The sequence below is a fragment of the Cydia fagiglandana genome, chromosome 5, assembly GCF_963556715.1.
Source record: "Cydia fagiglandana chromosome 5, ilCydFagi1.1, whole genome shotgun sequence".
Classification (NCBI taxonomy): Eukaryota; Metazoa; Arthropoda; class Insecta; order Lepidoptera; family Tortricidae; genus Cydia; species Cydia fagiglandana.
Genome location: NC_085936.1, coordinates 8,410,058 through 8,431,292, shown reverse-complemented (window position 1 = coordinate 8,431,292; position 21,235 = coordinate 8,410,058). Strand labels below are relative to the sequence as shown.

The 21,235-nt window shown below is 36.8% G+C and overlaps 3 protein-coding genes across 3 annotated transcripts in view; 1 reads left to right on the top strand and 2 right to left on the bottom strand.

The window, feature by feature from the left end:
* Positions 1-21,235, bottom strand: part of LOC134664396 (odorant receptor 2a-like) — a 188,491-nt gene that overhangs the window by 97,324 nt on the left and 69,932 nt on the right. The window lies entirely within an intron of this gene.
* Positions 380-2,010, top strand: LOC134664407 (RNA-binding motif protein, X-linked 2-like). The gene is made up of 5 exons (XM_063521033.1): positions 380-526; positions 603-755; positions 872-1,001; positions 1,403-1,552; positions 1,898-2,010. The coding sequence occupies exons 1-5, from the start codon at positions 513-515 to the stop codon at positions 1,982-1,984; spliced, it is 534 nt and encodes a 177-aa protein (XP_063377103.1). The 5' UTR covers positions 380-512; the 3' UTR covers positions 1,985-2,010.
* On the bottom strand, positions 2,143-4,156 carry LOC134664400 (inositol polyphosphate 1-phosphatase). The gene is made up of 4 exons (XM_063521023.1): positions 3,608-4,156; positions 3,067-3,217; positions 2,753-2,955; positions 2,143-2,475 (listed from the first exon to the last, which is right to left on the bottom strand). The coding sequence occupies exons 1-4, from the start codon at positions 4,053-4,055 to the stop codon at positions 2,240-2,242; spliced, it is 1,038 nt and encodes a 345-aa protein (XP_063377093.1). The 5' UTR covers positions 4,056-4,156; the 3' UTR covers positions 2,143-2,239.

Below are 21,235 nucleotides of genomic sequence, written 5' to 3'. Positions count from 1 at the left end.
CCCTTCACCCCTTCACCCAATCTTCACCCATCACATGTCCATCACCCCATTTTCATTCAATTAAAACGTTTTCAATTAAAAAAATGTGAGTGAAACGGAATGGCTTTGAAGAGCGTTCGAATTCCATTCATTACATTACAACTTATTGTGGCATAAATACATTAGTCTTTTTTTTGCAATTAATACGAAATAATTAACTTTACGTATTTAACAAAACAACATATTTGTCCGATATTAGTGGTTCCTTGTTTTAAAAGAGCCAGAGAAGAGCACGCGCATACGCGCATGATCCGCACCGTGAATAATATTCGAACTGATTTGAACGCGCTCATGATGACAATTTGATTGACAATGACAGTGACGTCAGTGACATTTCTTCACTTCGGACGAGAGCTGAAGCTGTTTTATTTTCATAATCTAATTCTAAACTTACAAATTAATTTTACTATTTGTCAGTACGATGCGAAGTATTGTAATGTATTAATATAAAGTGTTCGAAAACACAGATCAAGATGAATCCTATGACGTTAGTATCAAACAAGTCTTTTTTACAAATGTATATTATTCTGTACATCAAATATATTTTATTTGTTTTCTTCTAGCAATGTAAAGAACGTGCTAAAACTAAGCAAGCAAGAGCTAGCCGGCAACTCCAAATCTTCATGGCACGATCAGTACAAAGACAGTGCGTGGTTATTTGTCGGCGGTTTGCCGTACGATTTGACCGAGGGAGATATCATTTGTGTGTTTTCACAGTAAGTATTATTCTAAAGTTTAACTGAAACCTCTCATAAAACCTAGCAGAGAGGATACAATTACCAGTTTAAGTGTTATTTAAGAAACCAAAAAACTTTCTATTTAATGATTTCAGATATGGAGAAGTGGTTAATATAAACTTGGTAAGGGACAAAGCCACAGGTAAATCGAGGGGTTTCGCATTTATATGCTACGAAGACCAACGCTCAACTATCCTCGCTGTAGACAATTTGAATGGAATCAAGGTACTTACCCCATCATACTAATGTTATAATAAATGCAAAGCAAAGAGTTTGTCACTGTTTTAAAGAATAACTACAGAAACGGTATTAAATGATTTGAAACAATTGTGCACCTTATTTAACAGGTCTCATAGAAAACTTAAGGTTGTGTTTTTCAACCTGTTTCATAAGGTTATGTAAAGCAATAAGTTAGTATGTAATTTTGTTTTGCTTATGTATTGGTTTACAGCTTAAATGGGGTTTTGACCTTCAGGTTGAAAAACACGGGCTATCTCCTTGAATTTAGACCCTCTGCAGGGTCTTATCTTACAGAGGACAGGGAAAATGATAGATTAAATAATATGCCTTGTCTGTGATGTCAAAAATTCCTAGTACCTTATTAACAATCAATATTGATGTTTCAGATCTTGGGTCGCACTGTGAGAGTAGATCACTGTGAGTCATACCGAGCACCGAATGCTGACATGAGTAAGGTCGATGAGGTGACAGCAGCCCTGCGACATGAGGGGTGCGCTCCTGCTGTACCGAAAGCGGAACCAGTTACAATAAAACAAGTAATGCTTTAATATATACCTGTATTTTATATGTACAGTCAGCAGCAGAAATTGCTAGGCAGGCCAGGTGTCCAAAATGATCTTGATGCGACTTTATAGTTAAGAGAATAAGAGTGTGTCAAGGTCATTTTGAACACTTTCCCAGCTTAGGTTTGTTAACTTACAAATACATAGATATATTTCCTTATTTATTAACAGCACTGATATAGGAGACCCTCTTTCTAACTACATCCATATTGCCACTACCTATTATCTACCAAAATTTAGATCTGTTCTTGTCGTCAATTGGCATGTTGTAATAAAAGAACATGTTACATAAATATTTACCATAAAATTTACTTGCAGGAACCAGTCAAGGAAAAAAAGGAAAAAGTCAAAAAGAGCAAAAAGAAGAAAAAGAAAAGAAGTAGAAGTTCTGATTCTAGTGACTAGATTAATTAATATAATCTTCTAACTAATTTAATGATTTTCACTTTCATTCACACAATGCACAACACTACACATCATAAATACTATAACAAGAGATCAATGTTAATAAAAAGATTACATAAGTTTAACAATTAATTGAACAACATTATTCCCTTACATCATTCACCTTATTTCTTATAAATTCTCTGATTATTGGAAAGACAAATGACTCATAACATCATACCTAAGGCATTCTATTTTATGGTTAGTTTGTCACTCTTAAGTTTTGTTAAATACTAATTTGAGGCCATACAGAACTTTTTGTTGACTGTAAGCAATTATACCATCAGAGTTGCAGTGGGCCTTCTCATTATTTGTGGTAGTCATATAAGTAACAGGTGTCAGAGCCGAACAGGAGAGTATGTCCCCACCTTTTGCTTTAATGACAGCATGTGGGGCACAGGTATCCCAATAGAATGTTGTTCCTTTTGTCACAACATATGCAGCAGCTTCACCTAAAAACAAGAATTTAATAAATTTAAAATGTTATTAAAACTTCGGAATTTTTCTTCTCTAAGACTTCTATTTTGTTTTCTATAATGACCATAGAACAAATGGGAATATTGTAAAAGCTACTTAAGTAGGTATGTAGATTTTAAGTACTATCTGACCAAAGTTTTCAAAACCTGAATCTTCTGCTTCAGTCGGACATTAATTTTAACTCCATTTAGTTGAAATATATGAAAAAAGATAAAGGTGTCCATGCAAATTAAAAATCACAACATTACACACCCAAGGCAACTTTTAGAAGTTTATGACCACATCCCTTTGCTGGTTTGACCTCCCACCCGCTGGACCTGAATCTCTCCACTAGCTCGGGTGATTCAGCGCCGCTAACAAGCACAGTGTTGTCATTGTGAGAGATTGGTGTTTCACATCCTCCCAACCTGCCATAGTCACTGTAGCTTGCACCCCATAATATACGCCCATTACCACTGCAAATATCAATTATAAAATTTGTAATATAAGTATGAAACTCCACTCCATCTAGTTTATGTCTTTTAAGTTTAAAATATAATCTCATCTTGTCTATGTAATTAACATACTTATCATAAAATGGTTGGTTGATAACCCCCATTACTGGTTCCCCCGTAGACTTCACAAATGCCCCTATTAGAACTGTGACACAAGATAGCCCTGATTCAGTGTCCGCTGTGTGTTTGTTCTTCACTCCGGCTATGAATTCCGCTGTGGCATCTATAACAAATGGACAAGATTGAATACCAAAGAAAATGTATAACTGAAGTGTTTAGAACTAGGTCAGGGGTCAGCAAACTTGAGAAGAGTCAACTGCAGTAGAAATCATCAGTTTTAGGAATCTCAAAGAGCCCCAAATGTTGTTTTCAGAGGTCTAAGAACTAAATGTGAATAATTTGGTCTCTTGAAGAGCCACAATTTTATTGTGCCTACAAAGTGCCGCATACATTTTAAAAACTCTTATATTGGGGTAATGTTTATTTTATCCTTATTTTAAGTAGTGCCTGGAAGTCTATATATTTAATGGTAATATGCAGCAGGTGCTATTGAAGATGGAACAACTTCAAATTACCTCGGCAACATGGTATAATGAAAAAAATATATACATACCTATGGGATCTATCCAAACTCCTAATGTAGCATCATCTATAGCAGGAAGATCATATGGTAATTCACCAAATAATTTTGGATTTAATTCACAATGACAGCCTTCTGCAAGTTTAAGTGCTTGCTCCTTTGGCACAACTTGGCTTAATAGAAGAGCTGTTTTATCAACATTGTCTCCGAGTTTTATAGGGTGACCGTCGATTTCACCACACTCTTCACCCCAAACACTACTTGCAAGGTTTTGGCAGTGGTGGCCTATCTCTACTTTAGCGGCTTCTTGAGCTAAAACATCAGCAATGGTCTTGAAATCATGCTCAAAACGGCTGTTGGCTTCGTCTCCAGATTTCTCAGTAACAACGAGGTTCTCGTCACTTAAGCTAGCTGCACAATATCTTGCAATACAGGCGGCTCGTTCGGATGCATAAATTAAAGCTTCCAAAACGTTTGCCATTTTGAAGAACCATGTATCTTTATTAGTTGTATCGATTAGTTTCAAAAAATACTTAATTAAGTTATTTGCGCCATTGAATTTCTCACACGCACGCGCACTTTCCAAGATATAAACAAACAGCTGTCATTTTTGACATTGACAAATGACAATTTTTTTTATTCGTCCTTCTTTCCAGGCTAAGACCATAGGCCATACTGCCTCATCTTCAGTAAATGTCATAAGTCGGTTTTAGATATTAGGCCTGAGTTACACTTGTAAGTTTTACTTATGTAAGTAGGGACACGGCTATACTACAGAATGAGAGATGAATATCGTTATCTCATTCTAACAAATAGCTTTGTCCCTACTTACGTAAGTAAAACTTACAAGTGTAACTCAGGCCTTATAGTAGTAGTATTCCTTTTCGCAAGCAATGATAAGCTCTTATTCTAGTGAGTATTATATTCTTAAGAGTCCAATTTCTACTGTAATTAATTTCTTCTGTAATTAATGTTAAAATTATAGTCTGTCAAACACAACATATCAAGACCAAGTTACACTAAGGGGTTGTGCACAAATCACGCGAGATGTTTTCGGCTACTTTTTGACCCACCTCCCCCTTGGTGATATTTGGTGAGGTTTTTGGCTACCCTACCCCCTCCTCCCACACAATCTCACGTGTATTTCTTTGAAATTTATTCATTCTAAGATAAAAAGTATTGTATAGGTATAGAAAATCGTGTTTATTTTTCTATTTTCGTTAAATAGACTCGCTATTTTGAAGTGCAGAGTAACAATACCGAGAAAAAGTATCTACTCATGTGGTACTTAGGTTTTTTTTCTTAGTTCACTGTAGAAAAATACACGTGAGGTTTCCTTATAAAAACGTGATCTATAGTGATTGTTTCGTGGGTTTTATAGATGGTCAAGCGAATCTTTGTCAGTAGAAAAAGGCGCGAGATTCAAATTTTCTAAGACACGATATCCCTTCACGCCAACCTTTTTCAAATTTGCCGCCTTTTTCTACTGACAAGATCTGCTTGACTATCTATATACTAAGTAAGTATTTATACTTACTTTTAATATTCCCCGACTAAATTATATCTAACAACGTAGATATAGATGGTCAGGCAAATCTTGTCAGTAGAAAAAGGCGCGAAATTCAAATTTTCTATGAGACGATATCCCTTCGCGCGCTTCATACATTTTAAAAATTAAAAAGAACAACCTCCTTCTTCGAATTGAAGTCGGTTAAAATTATTTAAAATGTTGTACGGGTCGGCACAAACGTGAGGAAAATAATGACGATGATGATTCCAGCTATTAAAATGAATTAGGTAGGTACTTACGAGTATTATAGTTTGATTAGACCAGACATTCTCAAAGTGTGCTCCGTGGAGCCCTAGCCGGAAAAAAGCGAAAACAAATCAATAACCAGCTCTCCTATATCTCTGTTCCACAGTTAATTTGACAAACGACAATTTTTCATTTGGGGCACCATCAAATATTTGGCTTCCAAAAGGGTTCCGTCGCCATACTATCTTACCTGCCTACCAATAAAAAAGTGGACTTAGGTTAATAAGGCACCGACTCCACTGTACTACGCGGGGCATGCCAGGTTGCAATACGCATGCGGTGTGGTCTGGCCTTTACTCTTATATGTGATCTGATATAGGTAGTATAGTAAGTAAGGTCGGCACGCGCAAAGCGTGATCTAGTTTGGCGATATTCGGACCTTAACATAAATCCGTCGATAAGCGCGTTCCGTGCACTTTTCAATAAAGCACGTTTCTTACACAACACCAATGACTTTTTATAGTAGTGCGTCCTTGGTGTCATAAAATCGGAACAGCCAATTTGCCATGTGAATGGGTTTTGCTGAATGGCAACTTTCCCTTAAAGTAATGTTTATAACGTTAATTGATAAATTCAACGAATCATTTTAAAATGGTCCACAGGCAATACCTCGCCTTTTCATTTGTGGTAGCCTATTCAAATACCTACTTAGTTAAGTCGTGCGTCGTCGTGCGAAATTCAGTCTGAAAGTTTTACTTCGATAATGTCTTTCCTGCTGCTGCTGCTGCTGAGGGCCTACCGCGAACCATGTTTAACGTGTTGGCTCTCTGTTGCACTTGTAAATTCGTACGTATAGTAGTGTACCCTATGATGGGCGTGGAACCAGTAATGGGACAAAAAAACACAAATCCTGTAAAATAAGTGTCTAAAAGTAGTTTATAAACACTGCCTGTATATTATCATAAATAAGAGTCCTAGAGCTGTTTCAGTTTGAATTTTTATTAAATTTGGTTGTTTTTTAAGAAATTGGCGACAACCCAAAAGTTGTCGTGTCACTGAAAAAAAGTACCACTACGAATTCTTAACAACTTCGCTAAGAGAGGTGACTTAATTTATTAAATTTTAATTAATTAATACTTGATGAAAACTAAAATGTGTTTTGTTAATTGCATTTACCATGAGATAAGGTATACAACATACTATGTTGTGAGTCCACAGATGTAAAAAAATAGTGGTATTTGGCCCAATCCCATTATAGGAGCTGTAAAACTGCATACCTCCTATAATGGGAAATTTACATAATGATGCTTGCCATGCCATCATTTCATGTTTAAACAATACAGAAGTAAAATGTAGTTACGAAATATGTCAACCAGGAGGTATGCTCGGACTTCGGATAAATTAATATCGTTTTTTAGTGTGGGTCAAATCTTGGTAGCCGAGTTTGAGCCACTTTCCCGTTTTCCGATTGAGTTGAAATTTTGTATTCGTAATTAAATATGCAAATCGGATGATAATGCAATATTATGATAACATGGACCAGATCTGATGACCTATTTCAATATTTTATACTGATAGAGCAGTGTCCATTACTGGGGGGCCCATTACTGGAGCTTTGGTGTCCATGACTGGAGAAAAATAGCATAGTTTTAATTTGTTAAGTATGTGGAAACTCATTGCAGTATCTTTGATACAACACGCCTGAAACATGAAAGACGGGTAGGACTTTCATCTTTCAATACGCTAAGCGGTAGACCATTCACATGTATTAGGGAAATATCACAAATACTCCAAATTCCCTCTTAAATGTCCCATGACTGGTGCTGTTACTATAAGTGTGACAGGGAGGCAACACGTCAAACGTGGTTCGCGGTAGGCCCTCTGGCCTGCTGCTGTATCTTGCGTCCTGGTAAAGGCATTTATTTGTGGATTTATCACAAATATTTTTGTTCCTAAGTTAAATAATAGTAGACTGTATCACAAGGGAGCAAAATTACAAATTTACGGCGAGGGTGTACACTATTAATTAATTTAGACACTCGCGTTTTTCTGGACTAGATAAGTAGTACGTTAATCCATCATACAAAAAATACTTCTTCAATGGATTTTGTAATGGCCCTTATCTAGGTCAAGATTGGTCGAGCATAGACAAAACTGACTGAATCTGGAAGATGCCTTCATTCAAAAGGCCAGAGGTTTCTTTACAAAAAAAAAAACCTTTATTGTAAATGCAATTGGTAGGGAATGAATAAAAAGCATTAAATATATATTTATTAAGTGGTTAAGGCACAGAATAAATAATAGTACTAGGTACAGAAGACTCACTCTCTAACAAAACGCGTCTGTCACGATCAGCACAGATATGGCCTCTAGGTGGCGACAGCGCCACGCGCGGCTTATGGCAAACCCCAAAAATGGGGTCGAACGGATGTACTTTTTTTAGCTACCTGTAGCAAAGCGACGAAATCGCGGAGTGAGCCACGCCTGGTTAAGGCCAAGGGCGAGTCCGTAAATACTAAATGGGACTTTTATCTACTTCATTAGTTAGACAATATTAGTAAACATAGTTCTATCGGTCAGGGTGTCACTAAAGCAAGTCTGAATGAGATGTTTCGTTGGCGTGCAAGCGGCCTTCACCTTGAACGTGAAATGTGAAACTTGTTCTACGTGTCTACGTGTTGTATATTAATGTAGGTAAGGAATGGCTTGCACGCGCTATTAAAGTATCAATAGTCAATAGCTATACGTTTTAAAATAAAATAATATCTCTGGTGCAAATAAAATATATCTGCTGCAAATGCTTTCTATTAGCTATTCGACGCGGGAATGCCGCGAGCGTTATGGACACCGGAAGTGACCAGTTCGGTTTTTTTGTTTAGTCTTTTATTTAAGATATTTTTTTGACCAAAGTATTTGTAGTTTTAGTTATGTGGAAAATACAGTTAGCGTTAAAAACTTGTACCTACCTATATTTTTTACCAAAACTATAAATTGAACGCTTTTTGTCACACACCTTTTTATCGGGTTTAATTGCATAATGCAGGGAAAGGGGCCTTGTTTAATTTTGGACTGGTTAACATTATTTGACTTTGAAAGTACTCGCATGTTGGTAGCAATTATAATGGGCGTAAGTAGAGTGCTTGGCAACAACATTTTTAGGGTTCCGTACCCAAAGGGTAAAACGGGACCCTATTACTAAGACTTCGCTGTCCGTCCGTCCGTCCGTCCGTCTGTCACCAGGCTGTATCTCACGAACCGTGATAGCTAGACAGTTGAAATTTTCACAGATGATGTATTTCTGTTGCCGCTATAACAACAAATACTAAAAACAGAATAAAATAAAGATTTAAATGGGGCTCCCATACAACAAACGTGATTTTTGACCAAAGTTAAGCAACGTCGGGAGTGGTCAGTACTTGGATGAGTGACCGTTTTTTTTTTTGCTTTTTTTTTTGTTTTTTTTTTTTTGCATTATGGTACGGAACCCTTCGTGCGCGAGTCCGACTCGCACTTGCCCGGTTTTTAATGGTAGGCAGCATATTTAAATTTTGCGCATACTTAGATTGATAACAGTGTTTTCATTAATAACTTTTACATGAAACTTATTTTAAATATTTACATAGATATCTGATTATTATGCAATGTTTAATGGATCAAAGTGTGTGTACGCAGTCATTGCCCACTTACCCAGTGTTTAGCCTAGGACATTTTAGAATTCCATAAACTTTCAACAGCTCTAACACCCTGGCGGTTGCTGCTTGGGAGCGCTCCCGGTGCTGAGCGGCTACCGCGAAAACCGAAATTCGCAAATTGCGGGGATCTTTCTCTTTTACTCCAATGAAGGCGTAATTAGAGTGACAGAGAAAAATCCCCGCAATATGCGAACTTCGATTTTCGCGGTTATAGCCCTGGTTTTCTATACAAATATAGTACCCGGTTTTCGAACCGGGTATTCCCGGTTCTGGTATGGCGAACCGTACAAACTCAGTACCGGGAGCATTCCTTAGTTGCTGCCCCTGGATTCGTCCCTTGACACGGACAAGGGCAACATCAGCTCAGTGTAGGGACATTACATTTCATTATATTGTTAAAGGGCTCTACGTGTTGGCGTCGACTTCGCACTCGTCTCATAAATGTCCGGAACATCTTTGATTCGTGAATGAGAAAAACTTACAATTAAACATAATGTTATGAAATAAATAAATATTATAGGTACGTATTCTGAATCACTTGGTGACGTAAAAGTAACAGCGACCCTGGCCTTCACTTTCGGCTCGAGATGTGAATCTCGATCGTGCCCAGTGCCCAGATAATGACCTCTGATTACATAAGACCAGTCATGACAGTGGCGGTGTACTTGGTATTCTATCCACATAGACAGTGATCTCACTCAGTTTGTTTAAAAAAAACTTGAAACTTGAAGGCTGGGTGATATATAATGCACTAACTCTTCTAACTTGGAGATGTACATAAGACATAAGAAAAAACCGGGCAAGTGCGAGTCGGACTCGCGCACGAAGGGTTCCGTACCATAAAGCAAAAAAAAAAACGGAAAAAAATGCAAAAAGAAAACGGTCACCCATCCAAGTACTGACCACGCCCGACGTTGCTTAACTTTGGTCAAAAATCACGTTTGCTGTATGGGAGCCCCACTTAAATCTTTATTTTATTCTGTTTTTAGTATTTGTTGTTATAGCGGCAACAGAAATATATCATCTGTGAAAATTTCAACTGTCTAGCTATCACGGTTCGTGAGATACAGCCTAGTGACAGACAGACGGACGGACGGACGGACGGACGGACAGCGAAGTCTTAGTAATAGGGTCCCGTTTTACCCTTTGGGTACGGAACCCTAAAAATGGCCGGACTTAAGGATGACTCACTCGCGGGGAGGCTCCCGACAATGACAGGCGGTCGGTGATCACGTGATGCTTTCTACAGAAAACTGAAATGTTTTTTTTTTATTTTTCATTTTTATTTATTTAATAATCAAGTATACAGTACCCCTTTACAGAGTAATCCAATGCGCGATATGTATTACATAAAGGAAGACAAAAATAAATAATTTACAGGTAACAACACATTTAAAAATATTACACAAAGATTATTATTACAATTTAGACAAAAATAAATATATAATTAACATTTTACAACCCACTTAAAAATATTATTACAGTAAATATTATTACAGTATAACTAAATATTTGGCTGATAGCATAATTTCCAGCTTGTTATCTTTGTGAATTCACTCAGAGTGCAGTTAAATATATCTATTTTGGCGGAGACTTCGTTCAATATTACTATTGCCCTGACAATGGGCGCTTTGGCAAGTAAATTAGTGCGTGCAGTCGGGCGCGCAAACAGGCGCGGCGCGGCGCCCGCCTTCGAGGCCCTAGAGGCACCAACAGTCCCAGTGAACCAAGTACTTCCGGGTTGTGAATTATCCCCCTTAATACTTTAAAAACGTATGTGGCCAGTGCTAAATTTCTTCTCATGTTGGACGCCCTGGCCCGGACCCGGACCGTTGTAGCGTGAGTCATCAGAAAATCAACGAACACCGAAGTCGACGAATTAAAAGCTACCATTTCGCATACAGGAGAACTAACCAAAGATCTACCTTTCTGTGGGATGCAGTGAGTGATAATTACTGGGGATAAGTACCTAACCCTCACTAGTCAAATTTCGCGTGTCAGTATTTAGACCATACTTTGCACTGGAATTCAAACGAAAATTAAAAGTTGGTATGTAGGCAGCCACGAAAACATTACGTCTATCAACATCTTTGAAACGTTTATGAAATGCCTATTATTGTTCGAATCATACTCGTATACTTTTGTGGTTTGCAACAAATGAAGAACGCATGTCTTAAAACGGGTATTTAGTCACACATCATTTATTTTCTGGTTCACAAAAGTTAACTTACTGGTGATTACTTATAATATATATTAATATCAATTAAACATTTGTAATATTGAACTGTTGTTTTTTAAAAGGTTTAGAGGTTGGCAGGTACGTATACTTTTGACGCGTTTTTCTATACATAACTAATGTTGATGCACGGTACAGAGGTAGGTACAGGATGAATTACACCGATGCATTTCCGACATTCTATAGACAACTTTACGCTGGCACGACTTCTTTTTATTTTCCAGCATTTTTCCTTCTTCATATTTATAGGTAAGGAAAGTTTTATACAGTTCTATATAGCGTAAGGTAAGGTAAGACAAATTTGCTGGGGTCAAGACAAACAGTAGTACCTATGAGGATTCCATACACTGAGAGAAAAATCATCACCAGTAATTAAAAAACAGTTCTGTACTGGGGGAAAAAATTAAGTTTTAGTAATAATTATGGACGTTTCACTATTTCTGTAAAGTTTATTTATTTCTACAAACAGCTCAGTAATCCCAAATATAATTTCAACAAACAGATAATAGAAATTGCAAGAACTAATAGAAATTGCAAAAGTCAATTTGTTCCTATTAGTTGACTCTCCTTGTCCCCGGATTAAGTTTATTTTTGTAATTCTAAGTGTATTTTTGTTGTACTTTTCTCTCAGTGTATAAATGTTTCTCTTGCCCTGCTGATAGTCTACCCCACCTTACCTTATTGCATGGCTGTCACACCCGCAGTGCGGGCAATATTAATGTTACACGAATCACAAGTGTATCGGTATCGTATTATAGTAATCGCTAATTAAAGTAATTAATACGACAAGAAGGGCGACCATGCTGAAGGCCATTATTTCGCCGGCTGTAAATGTGTGTTTCTTAACTTTATTTCTACAAATTATATGTAAGTAGGTACATATAACTGACACGAACAAGACACTCGACACGTTAATCTTCAAGCTGTGTTTAAGATCGTGCCAAAGAAATAGATAACCATACCTAATATACATAGTAAATATACATAGGTTCATTGGATATTGTTTTCGCCCATCCTTATCTTATGAGTCGGGTAATTAAAAAAGTTAACGGCGCGCTAGTTAAAAAGTAAGCGGTTTTAGTGTGGTTAAGAAATACAAAGGTGTATGTGAAGTATCCAACCCGCTTTGGGGACAGCGTGGGGACTATAGCCCAAGTCAAGGGGCCTGTGCTCGGCAGTGAGACGTATACAAGTTGCTCACGAGGAAGCCGTAAGGTTTCAACGACGCCTATTTTTATACTAGGCCCCATAATGGCAACATCGCCATCAAACAGCCGTTTTGCATTATGTAACAATAAAAAGATAGGTATATATATATTTTTTTAAATTGGTATTAACTATAAACTAGGCGAATTCCAGCTAAGTTTATAGGACATTTTAGTCTTTAAATATGATCAGGAATACACTGTCAGTAGATGGTCAGATGTGGTCCAAAATATTACCAAGACTTCGCTCCAGGCAACGATGCTAACGGCCGAAGATCGAGAGGCCTGGATAGAAGTGATAGGAAGAATACCCATAGGAGGTGCCTCAGACATGAGGTCACGACCAAGACGAAGACACTGTCAGAATCTTTCGGGTTCCTCGTGAGCACTTGGTATGGTTGGCTCAATTATTATACGTAACGTTGGTTCCGTCTCACTCATTTCGTTAGTGAGTTTCTGTCTTAGTCATGTCTCACGGCAGATCTGACAGGCGACCTAGGCCTCGTTGCGGCACATGCGGCCAATGTCGATGTAATTAGTGCTAGTGTATTGACGTAATGTTAACCAATCCACAACGTCCATTGTGTGTGGCTAGCGTAAGAATTGCCTATGAATGAATACGACTCTAATGTAGAGGCGAATTCAACTCGTTTTAATGAAAGTTCGTGACATGACTATCATACAATTACATATATATTTACATAGTTGTGTTATGACGGCTTTTAAACAAATGTAGTTTGTCTAATACTCGTAGATACAAGTATTAGACAGAAGAAGATTCTTCGGATATGGTTTATGTGGAAAACTATAACAAATATCACAATGAAATCGCTATCGCTTGTGAAGACTTACCTACTGCAGTCGTAGTTATTTTTAGGGTTCCGTTTCTAAAGGGTAAAAACAGGACCATATTACTAAGACCAGGCTGTATTTCATGAACCGTGATAGCTAGATGAAATTATATATATATATATATATAACAATTAACAACAAATACTAAAAAGTACGGAACCCTCGGTGGGCGAGTCCGACTCGCACTTGGCTGGTTTTTATTTTATTTCGGCTCGTGTTAGATTACGGAAGTAGATGCAACACTTCTTATTCTGTTATTAGAATTAAGAAATGCAATTCAGTTCCAATTTCGTGATATTGGCGGCCATGTTATTCCATTTGCGGTCCTGATTTCAAAAGCTGTCAAAAATCGTGTTTAAAGCCGGCTCAAAAATTGTAGCACGAGGTCAAACTTATTCATAACTATCATAACCAATCATAACTGTCTGAAAAGTAGAGTTTTTATTCAAAAACTGCTAGCTGATCCTACTGCAACTTGACAAAGATTTCCTTTAAGGCAATGAAAAGCATTGTAGGTACCTATTTTAATTTTACCTACTTTGTGTTGCCATATACTTTTAAAACATTACAAGGGCTCGCAAACCTTTTTAAAAAAGATTAAGTACAACCTACATAGGCTACGAGTACACATAGGTAGGTAGGTACCCTAGGTACTATCAAGGAAAACTAATAATACATATAGTAGTTAATACTAGCGATCTTATCCTGGCGTCTAACAAAGTAAAATGCGCCATTGTTCTCAATGATGCTAATGCGGCTAGTCTCTTAATTAAATACATCTAGGTCCTCTTAGCGTCATGTTTTAAAGATGAGTAGTAATAGACCAAAGTCGTCATTAGGTAGACATGGCTATAGCGTGCAGCTTCGGAATAGACACGCAAGGTGACGCAAAGACAATTAATGTATAATTATCTGATTAAAATATCGTGTATTGTTTTACATAAATTATATATTTTTCATCGTTAATAACTTTACCTCTTTTGCATTTAGTTAAAAAGTAAAAAAAATCTTTATTACTTGGACTGATGTTCGTTAGGTACCTCTAAACTTAAGTGCCTACCATGTGCCTACTATCCAGTTCTAGGTACTCAATGTAGCTTTTTGTGCAATAGATTTAAGATATAATTTGCAATACAAAAAGTATGCCGGATGTAGGTACCTATTATACCTATAGGTAATCATTAAAAAACTGGATGAATGACTGACATAATCTGATAAGTACCTAGACATACCTATGAAATTCTGTTCCCTACGTGTAAAAAATTCAATAGTCAAAATATAATACCTACTTGTACCAATTCTTATTAGAGGTAACGATAAAAAATATATTCTATGTATGTAGGCAGGTATACCTAATTCGTTACAGGTCCTGTATCAATATCACATTGCAACTGATATAGATTTAAAATAAAGGATATTTTTTATCATAACACTGTATAGAGCAAAGAAAATTAGCAATAAAAATAAAAAAATCTCAAAGTGTTATTTTGTCGAAACTGCCTTATTGGTTGGTTACTACAGAAGACCAGCCTCAAAGCTGAACGCTCTACAAAATATATAAAATGTTTTCTTCGACAAAGAATTAGAAAATGGTTGTAATTATATTTGGTCAAGCAGATCTTTTCAGTAGAAAACGGCGGCTTTGAAAAATGTAAGGCGCGAAGGGATATCGTCTCATAGAAAATTTGAATTTCGCGCCTTTTTCTAATGACAAGATTTGCTTAACCATCTATGTACCCATGTAATAATAGTATCTTTTTATGTTACAATCTCGTGTCGTAACCTTTGTATAGGCGTCAGTAAATTACCGAACATTCCCGCACTTGTGGCCATTGCATCAAGAGATGATGACACCTTCGACGCAGCCTCAAAGGCCAGCGAGCCTTTGGTAGAAGCACGTGATGCGTGCATTGAACTCTCATAGTAACATTAGTAACACTTAATTCTGTTTGTGGGTGAAGCTTTTTATACTACGTCGTTAGCGGCAAGCGGTTCGTAGCCTTAGGAAACAATTTGCTGACCACCTTTACATATATGCCTTTGTTGTAGAATCAATTTCATTCTCTGCAGGAAGCATATATATGTATATACGTAGGTATTCGCTATGTGCACGACTGGTGCTGCCCTCATTTTGGCGGATCTACGTTAATTCTTATGGAGTAAAATTAGTTCAAGATTACCTGTGTTTGTGACGATCAGCGCCACCGACTTCGCGCGTTCCCAATACAACCAACGTTTTCGTGAATATTGCCCAGTACCTACAGATATGATGCTCGTTCTTGTCTACGTGACAGCGTGATAAAACGGTGTCCGTCACTTTCTATCCCACGGTGTTAAACAGTGACAGGATGTTGATAAGCAATAATGTTTACCCACATTAATTTTTCAATAAGATGTCAACTCAAAAAATTGACGCTTAAAGTTGACATTTTATTGCAAAATGCATGTGGGATGACTCAGTTTTGCTAAACACCATCCAGTTATTTTATTACGTGGATAAAGATGGATAAAGCCATTCATAATACATCGGATGAAACCTAAAAGTTAATGGCATATCCATACTAACATTTCTACTCGGTCTCCCGCGGCGTGATCCCGCGGCGTGGTGACCAAATCTCCAATCTCTGTTAATCATGACATTAATAATTCAATTGCCACGAAGATATTTATAGCAGAAATGATTGTCAATGTCAAGTAATGTACCATAGGTACTTAATGTTTTTTGTAAACTGTAAGGTCTGTAAGTAACTGGGTGCAATAGGGGCTTAACTTAAGTTTTTACCATAACCAGTTGAGTAATATCACCCAATTGAAAATGAATTATCGTTTGCTTACTGTAAAAAACGTCACGAACTAAGCCAATAATTGCACAATCGTGCATCGTCGTAATCGTCTCAGACACTTATTTGACACTTGTCACATTATATTTAAGAGTCCGCAGCAACCTTCATATGTACAAAAGGAGTTTCGTCATTACTCATTTTAAAACTGTGTTGGATTGTAATAAAACTTTGCAGGTATATCTATGCCTGTAATTAGTTTATATAGCTTCAGCTTATAAAACAAATGAAATAGAGCAAAAACAAGTTTTGTATGAATTAGGTACCTACTTACATTCGCTGTATTTTTTTAACTATGATATCTGAAGATCCATAAACTTTACAGGCATATATGTACCTTATTCTATTGTCATAATTGTCCTAATCCTATTGTAAAATGAGTCCATAACTATGTTTGTACGGAGAACCGAGCTTGCTGTGGACTCTTAATGAATGTCAATAAAAAAATATGTTAGATGTGATTCATTCAGGATTGTAAATCACGTTAGATTGACAATTGCGACTGATCGTTATTCCTCATTCCTCGGCCCCTCGGAGCCATCCTTTACTAGAGTTAAACCAAGAAAAGTCTGCAGCGATTTTGATAGCCCACGCAGTGCAAGTGTTATTTTAAACGTCAAACATGTATCAAATTTTGACGTATTAATAACATTTGCACTGCGTGGGCTATCAAAATCGCTCCAGACTTTTCTAGGTCTGACTCTACGTAATACTTCGTTTCATATTTAAAGTACTTATTATGCATTATGTAGGTACGTGGAAGTAAATTAGGTGCGGCAAAGGGCAATAAGTATCTTTCATCTCAAGTTTTGAAACTAAATAGGCACTTAAGTATAAATCCAACACCATTCATATAATCGTGATTTAAATTCGATTAGCTATCCATTCCACTGAAATTACTTTTATTGTTTACGATACCGTTTTCCATTGAGCCCCGTTATGTTGTTCCTGTCACTTCGATAGTGATCGTTGGAAACGGAGCAAAGTTTAGTAAGTCAAGGACTTTAATGCATTCATTGTTACAACTTTAAGGAACCATTAAGTCGTACTCATGATTCAATTAAAGATTTTATTAGATTACGCGCGTTGCCTTCAATATTAATAAAATTCCGGATTTAAAAATAATAAAGTTCTTGCGTTCCACCACTAGGCGAATCACCTCGTCAAATTTGCAAGATGGAATTAAATGCTTCATACAGTCACCTGCAATAATAAGTTACTCTTCGAAAGCAGCAAAAATATGTAACACGCTATTATGGCTCTACAAATAAGATCGTGTCAGATATTTTTGCGGCCTTCGTTGTGTAACATATTCATGCAGGTAACTAACTGTACGTTCCAGGGGCTAGGCTAATCACATACATCAAAATGACAATCGTTGATAAAAAAACGCCAATCTAAACTTAAGTAATATAATGTAATTTTAAATATATAATGTAATTTTTGACGATCATGATGAGAAGATAAACATAATTTTGACGAATGTAGCAAATTTATAGTGTAATTTTCATCTTGAAATAAAGAAATCTAATCTAATCTAATCTATATATGGCAAATAGTCACGTCACCCGGGTATGTCCTTAAACTACGTCCAGGACACCGGTGGACGGGCAGCAGCGTCCCTCAAATTCGGTGTACTCGATTGCGATCGGCAACCCGCATGCCAAGCGTGGCGATTATGGCATTCACCCTCCAAAAAAGGAGGCCTATGTTCAGCAGTGGACGTCTTATGGCTGAGATGAGTCACGTGACTTGTCGTAGCATACTGTCATCCCGATTTTTCTTTTCGTTTGGCGTTTATTGAGGTACGATTGTTATCTAGGCAAGGCTCCTATGAACTTTCCAATAGTTTAACGCAGCTAACAGAGTTTGTCCGAATACTTATGAAATCTTTACAATTTAGATTCTTTTTTCATTACATCTGTTGTCTAATAAAGTTATTTACGCCTATTTAATAGCTCATTAGACACAGTCTTTGTAATCTATAGGTCAGTGACATCAGAATATAAGTAATATGCAAGTGGGTACATTGTTGTGTCAGTCAATGCGTGTTGTTCAGGATCGGACGGCGAAGGCTTTATTGTGTTATCTGGAAAGGATGACGTGCGTTACACCACCTGTAGTTAATCGTGGAGGGTGCTCAGACAACTACCTACCTAACCTTTGCTAATGTTAATGTAGTTTTATAAAATTGCAAGAGTCAAGTCACAGAGTGTGGAGGTGCCATAGACGGCAAATTCAATCCACACTGCGTCTACACATATCGGCTTTCTTATTACGCGCGCTTCAACACAATTCGCGCGCACAATATCGCCTCGTGTGTACCAATTATTAGACTATTATTAGATTCCTACATTTTGCCATCATATTAAGTTCAAGTTTTTATCGGGAATTGTAGACATTTTTTGAAATTGCATATATATTATATACTACGTAAAATATATACACAGGTTAGGTTAGATATCTACAGTGTAATAAAAGTCTTCATTAAGTAGGTATAACGCAGTGATCACCTATATTATTCCTGTCTTTGTTTGTCTCTGTCTGTACGATACATATATTATATAAATAATACACGTATTTTTCACAATTTTATTGTAAGTAGGTATAGTACTTGCATCTGTTATGTGTTATTTAATGCAGATTATCATTCATTCACCTGTTCCTTTCAACAGCACTGAAATAAATGTTTGCATAACAGTCATTTGTTTCACAAGGGGGCAAAGTTGTTGTTTAACCCCTCATCCTAATATTAATACCAAGCAAGCGAAAGGTTCCAAAATTGAACCATTAGCGTACCTATAGTTCGTTTTTTTTTAGCATTAGAAAGAACTCCACAGAAGTAAGCGTACAGTTTTTATCAGGCTCTTTAATTGTTAATAATTATTGAATTATCTAATGTAGCACGGTCAATACATATAATTTACTTCAAATTATTACCGCTAAAAGTGCCGGATTTGGAACCACAAGCTTACTTCTGCGAAGTTCTTTCTAATGCTAAAAAAAAACGAACTATAGTAGTTTAAAATGGAATCTCGAGCGTTGCGAGCGTGAGCGAGGCACGAGGGTTAAATAAACTGCATGCCATCGAGTGAAACACAAAAAGTTGCACCCAGTAATTTCATAAACGAATTAATTCATTTATTGACATTACTGCATTTTAGTATCGCGTTCCAGTTAAGAAAATTGTATTAAATTGATTAAATAATGCTGCTTTACGAGTAATAGCAATAACTTAACATCTATTGAAAAATCATTTTTCCTAAAGTCATTTTAAGCGATAGTAACGTATTTAAATGCATAATTGTATAATCACGATAATAATAATATAAACGTCAGCGTATTTTTACAAAGAGAAGCCACCGTAATTGGTAAAATAATGAACTGGTCACCGTTTTAATGACACGAGACGACACGAACCTTGGATACATTGTGGGAAAACGTTTTCTATGCCCTAGCAGTTGCAGAAAACGAAGTAGGTAAGTACGTAGCGACTGTCAATTGTATCTTATAAATTTATTGTGCCCTGTTATAGTTCGTTTTATAGCATTGGAAAGAAGGTAAGCGATCATGTCTTATAATTGAAAAAACGATTTTTTAAAATCAGTAGGTAACTATTATTTATGCAAGCAGAAGATATAAATGATTGTATTAGATTCATAATTGTTACATATTTGCCGTGACTTATTTTTAAAACGTGTTTTTCAATAAAAAGACACATCAAGATTGTTTACCTTCTTTCTAATACTAAAAAAAACGAACTACTTATAGTTAGCACTTTTTCAGTCAATTATTTGTTTTAATGCTGTGTCTTTTTAATATTTATATATTATGTTGTGTCACACTCCGTGCTTTCACTCTTTTATTGCGCCGACAGAAGATCAGAGTTACCCTAGCCAGACTAGCACTATGCTGAGTCAGGAACGGGAGTGTCGGGGCCATTTTGTGGCTTTTACTGTGTTATGTTATGTTACGTGTTGTTAGTTTGTTTTTCTATTTTTTATAGTATGAATTATCTCAGATGATTTTTTCGAGTTCGGGTGCTAATCCGTTAAACAAAAGCCTTTGTTTCTTTTAAGAGCGGTCTACAGCTCGAGCCAAAGCAACCATGTCGTTTAAAAAGCAACTATCGTGATAGTATTAAGGTTCAAATTCATATGACAGCTTGTTCAGAGAACAATTAGGGTGGTCTTGTTTTTTGAGATAACAAAAACGTGTTATCTCCGAATGGGCTGATTCAAGAATTTGAACCATATAATTAGAATGGTAAATTTGCTTTTTAAATGGGTTTGTTCCCGTTACTTACGTCGGGGCTATTAACTAGCAGTAAGCATTGTAACCACTGCATAAAGGAAACAATATCTTTTGTTTAACGGATCAGGGTCCGAGCCCGAAAAATTCACCTGAGATTATTCATACTATACCTGTTTTTCATTTATTTGTTACGTTTCATGTTTGCCACGATTAAATGGTTTCCATTTCTGTCGTCAATCTGTCCCTGGTTTTTCCCATTGAATCCCTGGAGATTCGAGCTTTAGGCCGGAGCCCCACTGCCGCGCATGCTACATCCACGGCCCACCCGTGGGCAAGCCCACGAAATATTGTATGGGAACGTGGGTCGTGTATAGCGTGCGCAGCAGTGGGGCTCCGGCCTTATAATCTTGTTAGTCAAGAAATTACTATCAGAATAGGCCTTCTGTAGTCGAACTTACCGACGAACCCGTGTAACACAGAACAGATAATACTCGTAATAAATAACTAAACTTAATTCTCACTTTCTGACAAAACCGATGTCCGACAACGCAAAATTCTTCTTCTTCTTTATATTTAAGAGCTGTGCTCTTGTCGGTGGAGCAATCTCAAACTCGTCCGGTCCTCTGCTAACTCCCTAACCTTCTGGTATGACACAACCTGAAATTTTTCTTTTATTTGGTTGAAATAATTTATTCTCGGTCTTCCTCTTCTTCTCTTTCGCTCTATTTTTCCTTCTCAAACACACAAAATTACGAATCATGTATTAATTAGGTATTTACTCGTAATGCACTGGACTAACTTTCTATCGTGAGAGTATACCATACCA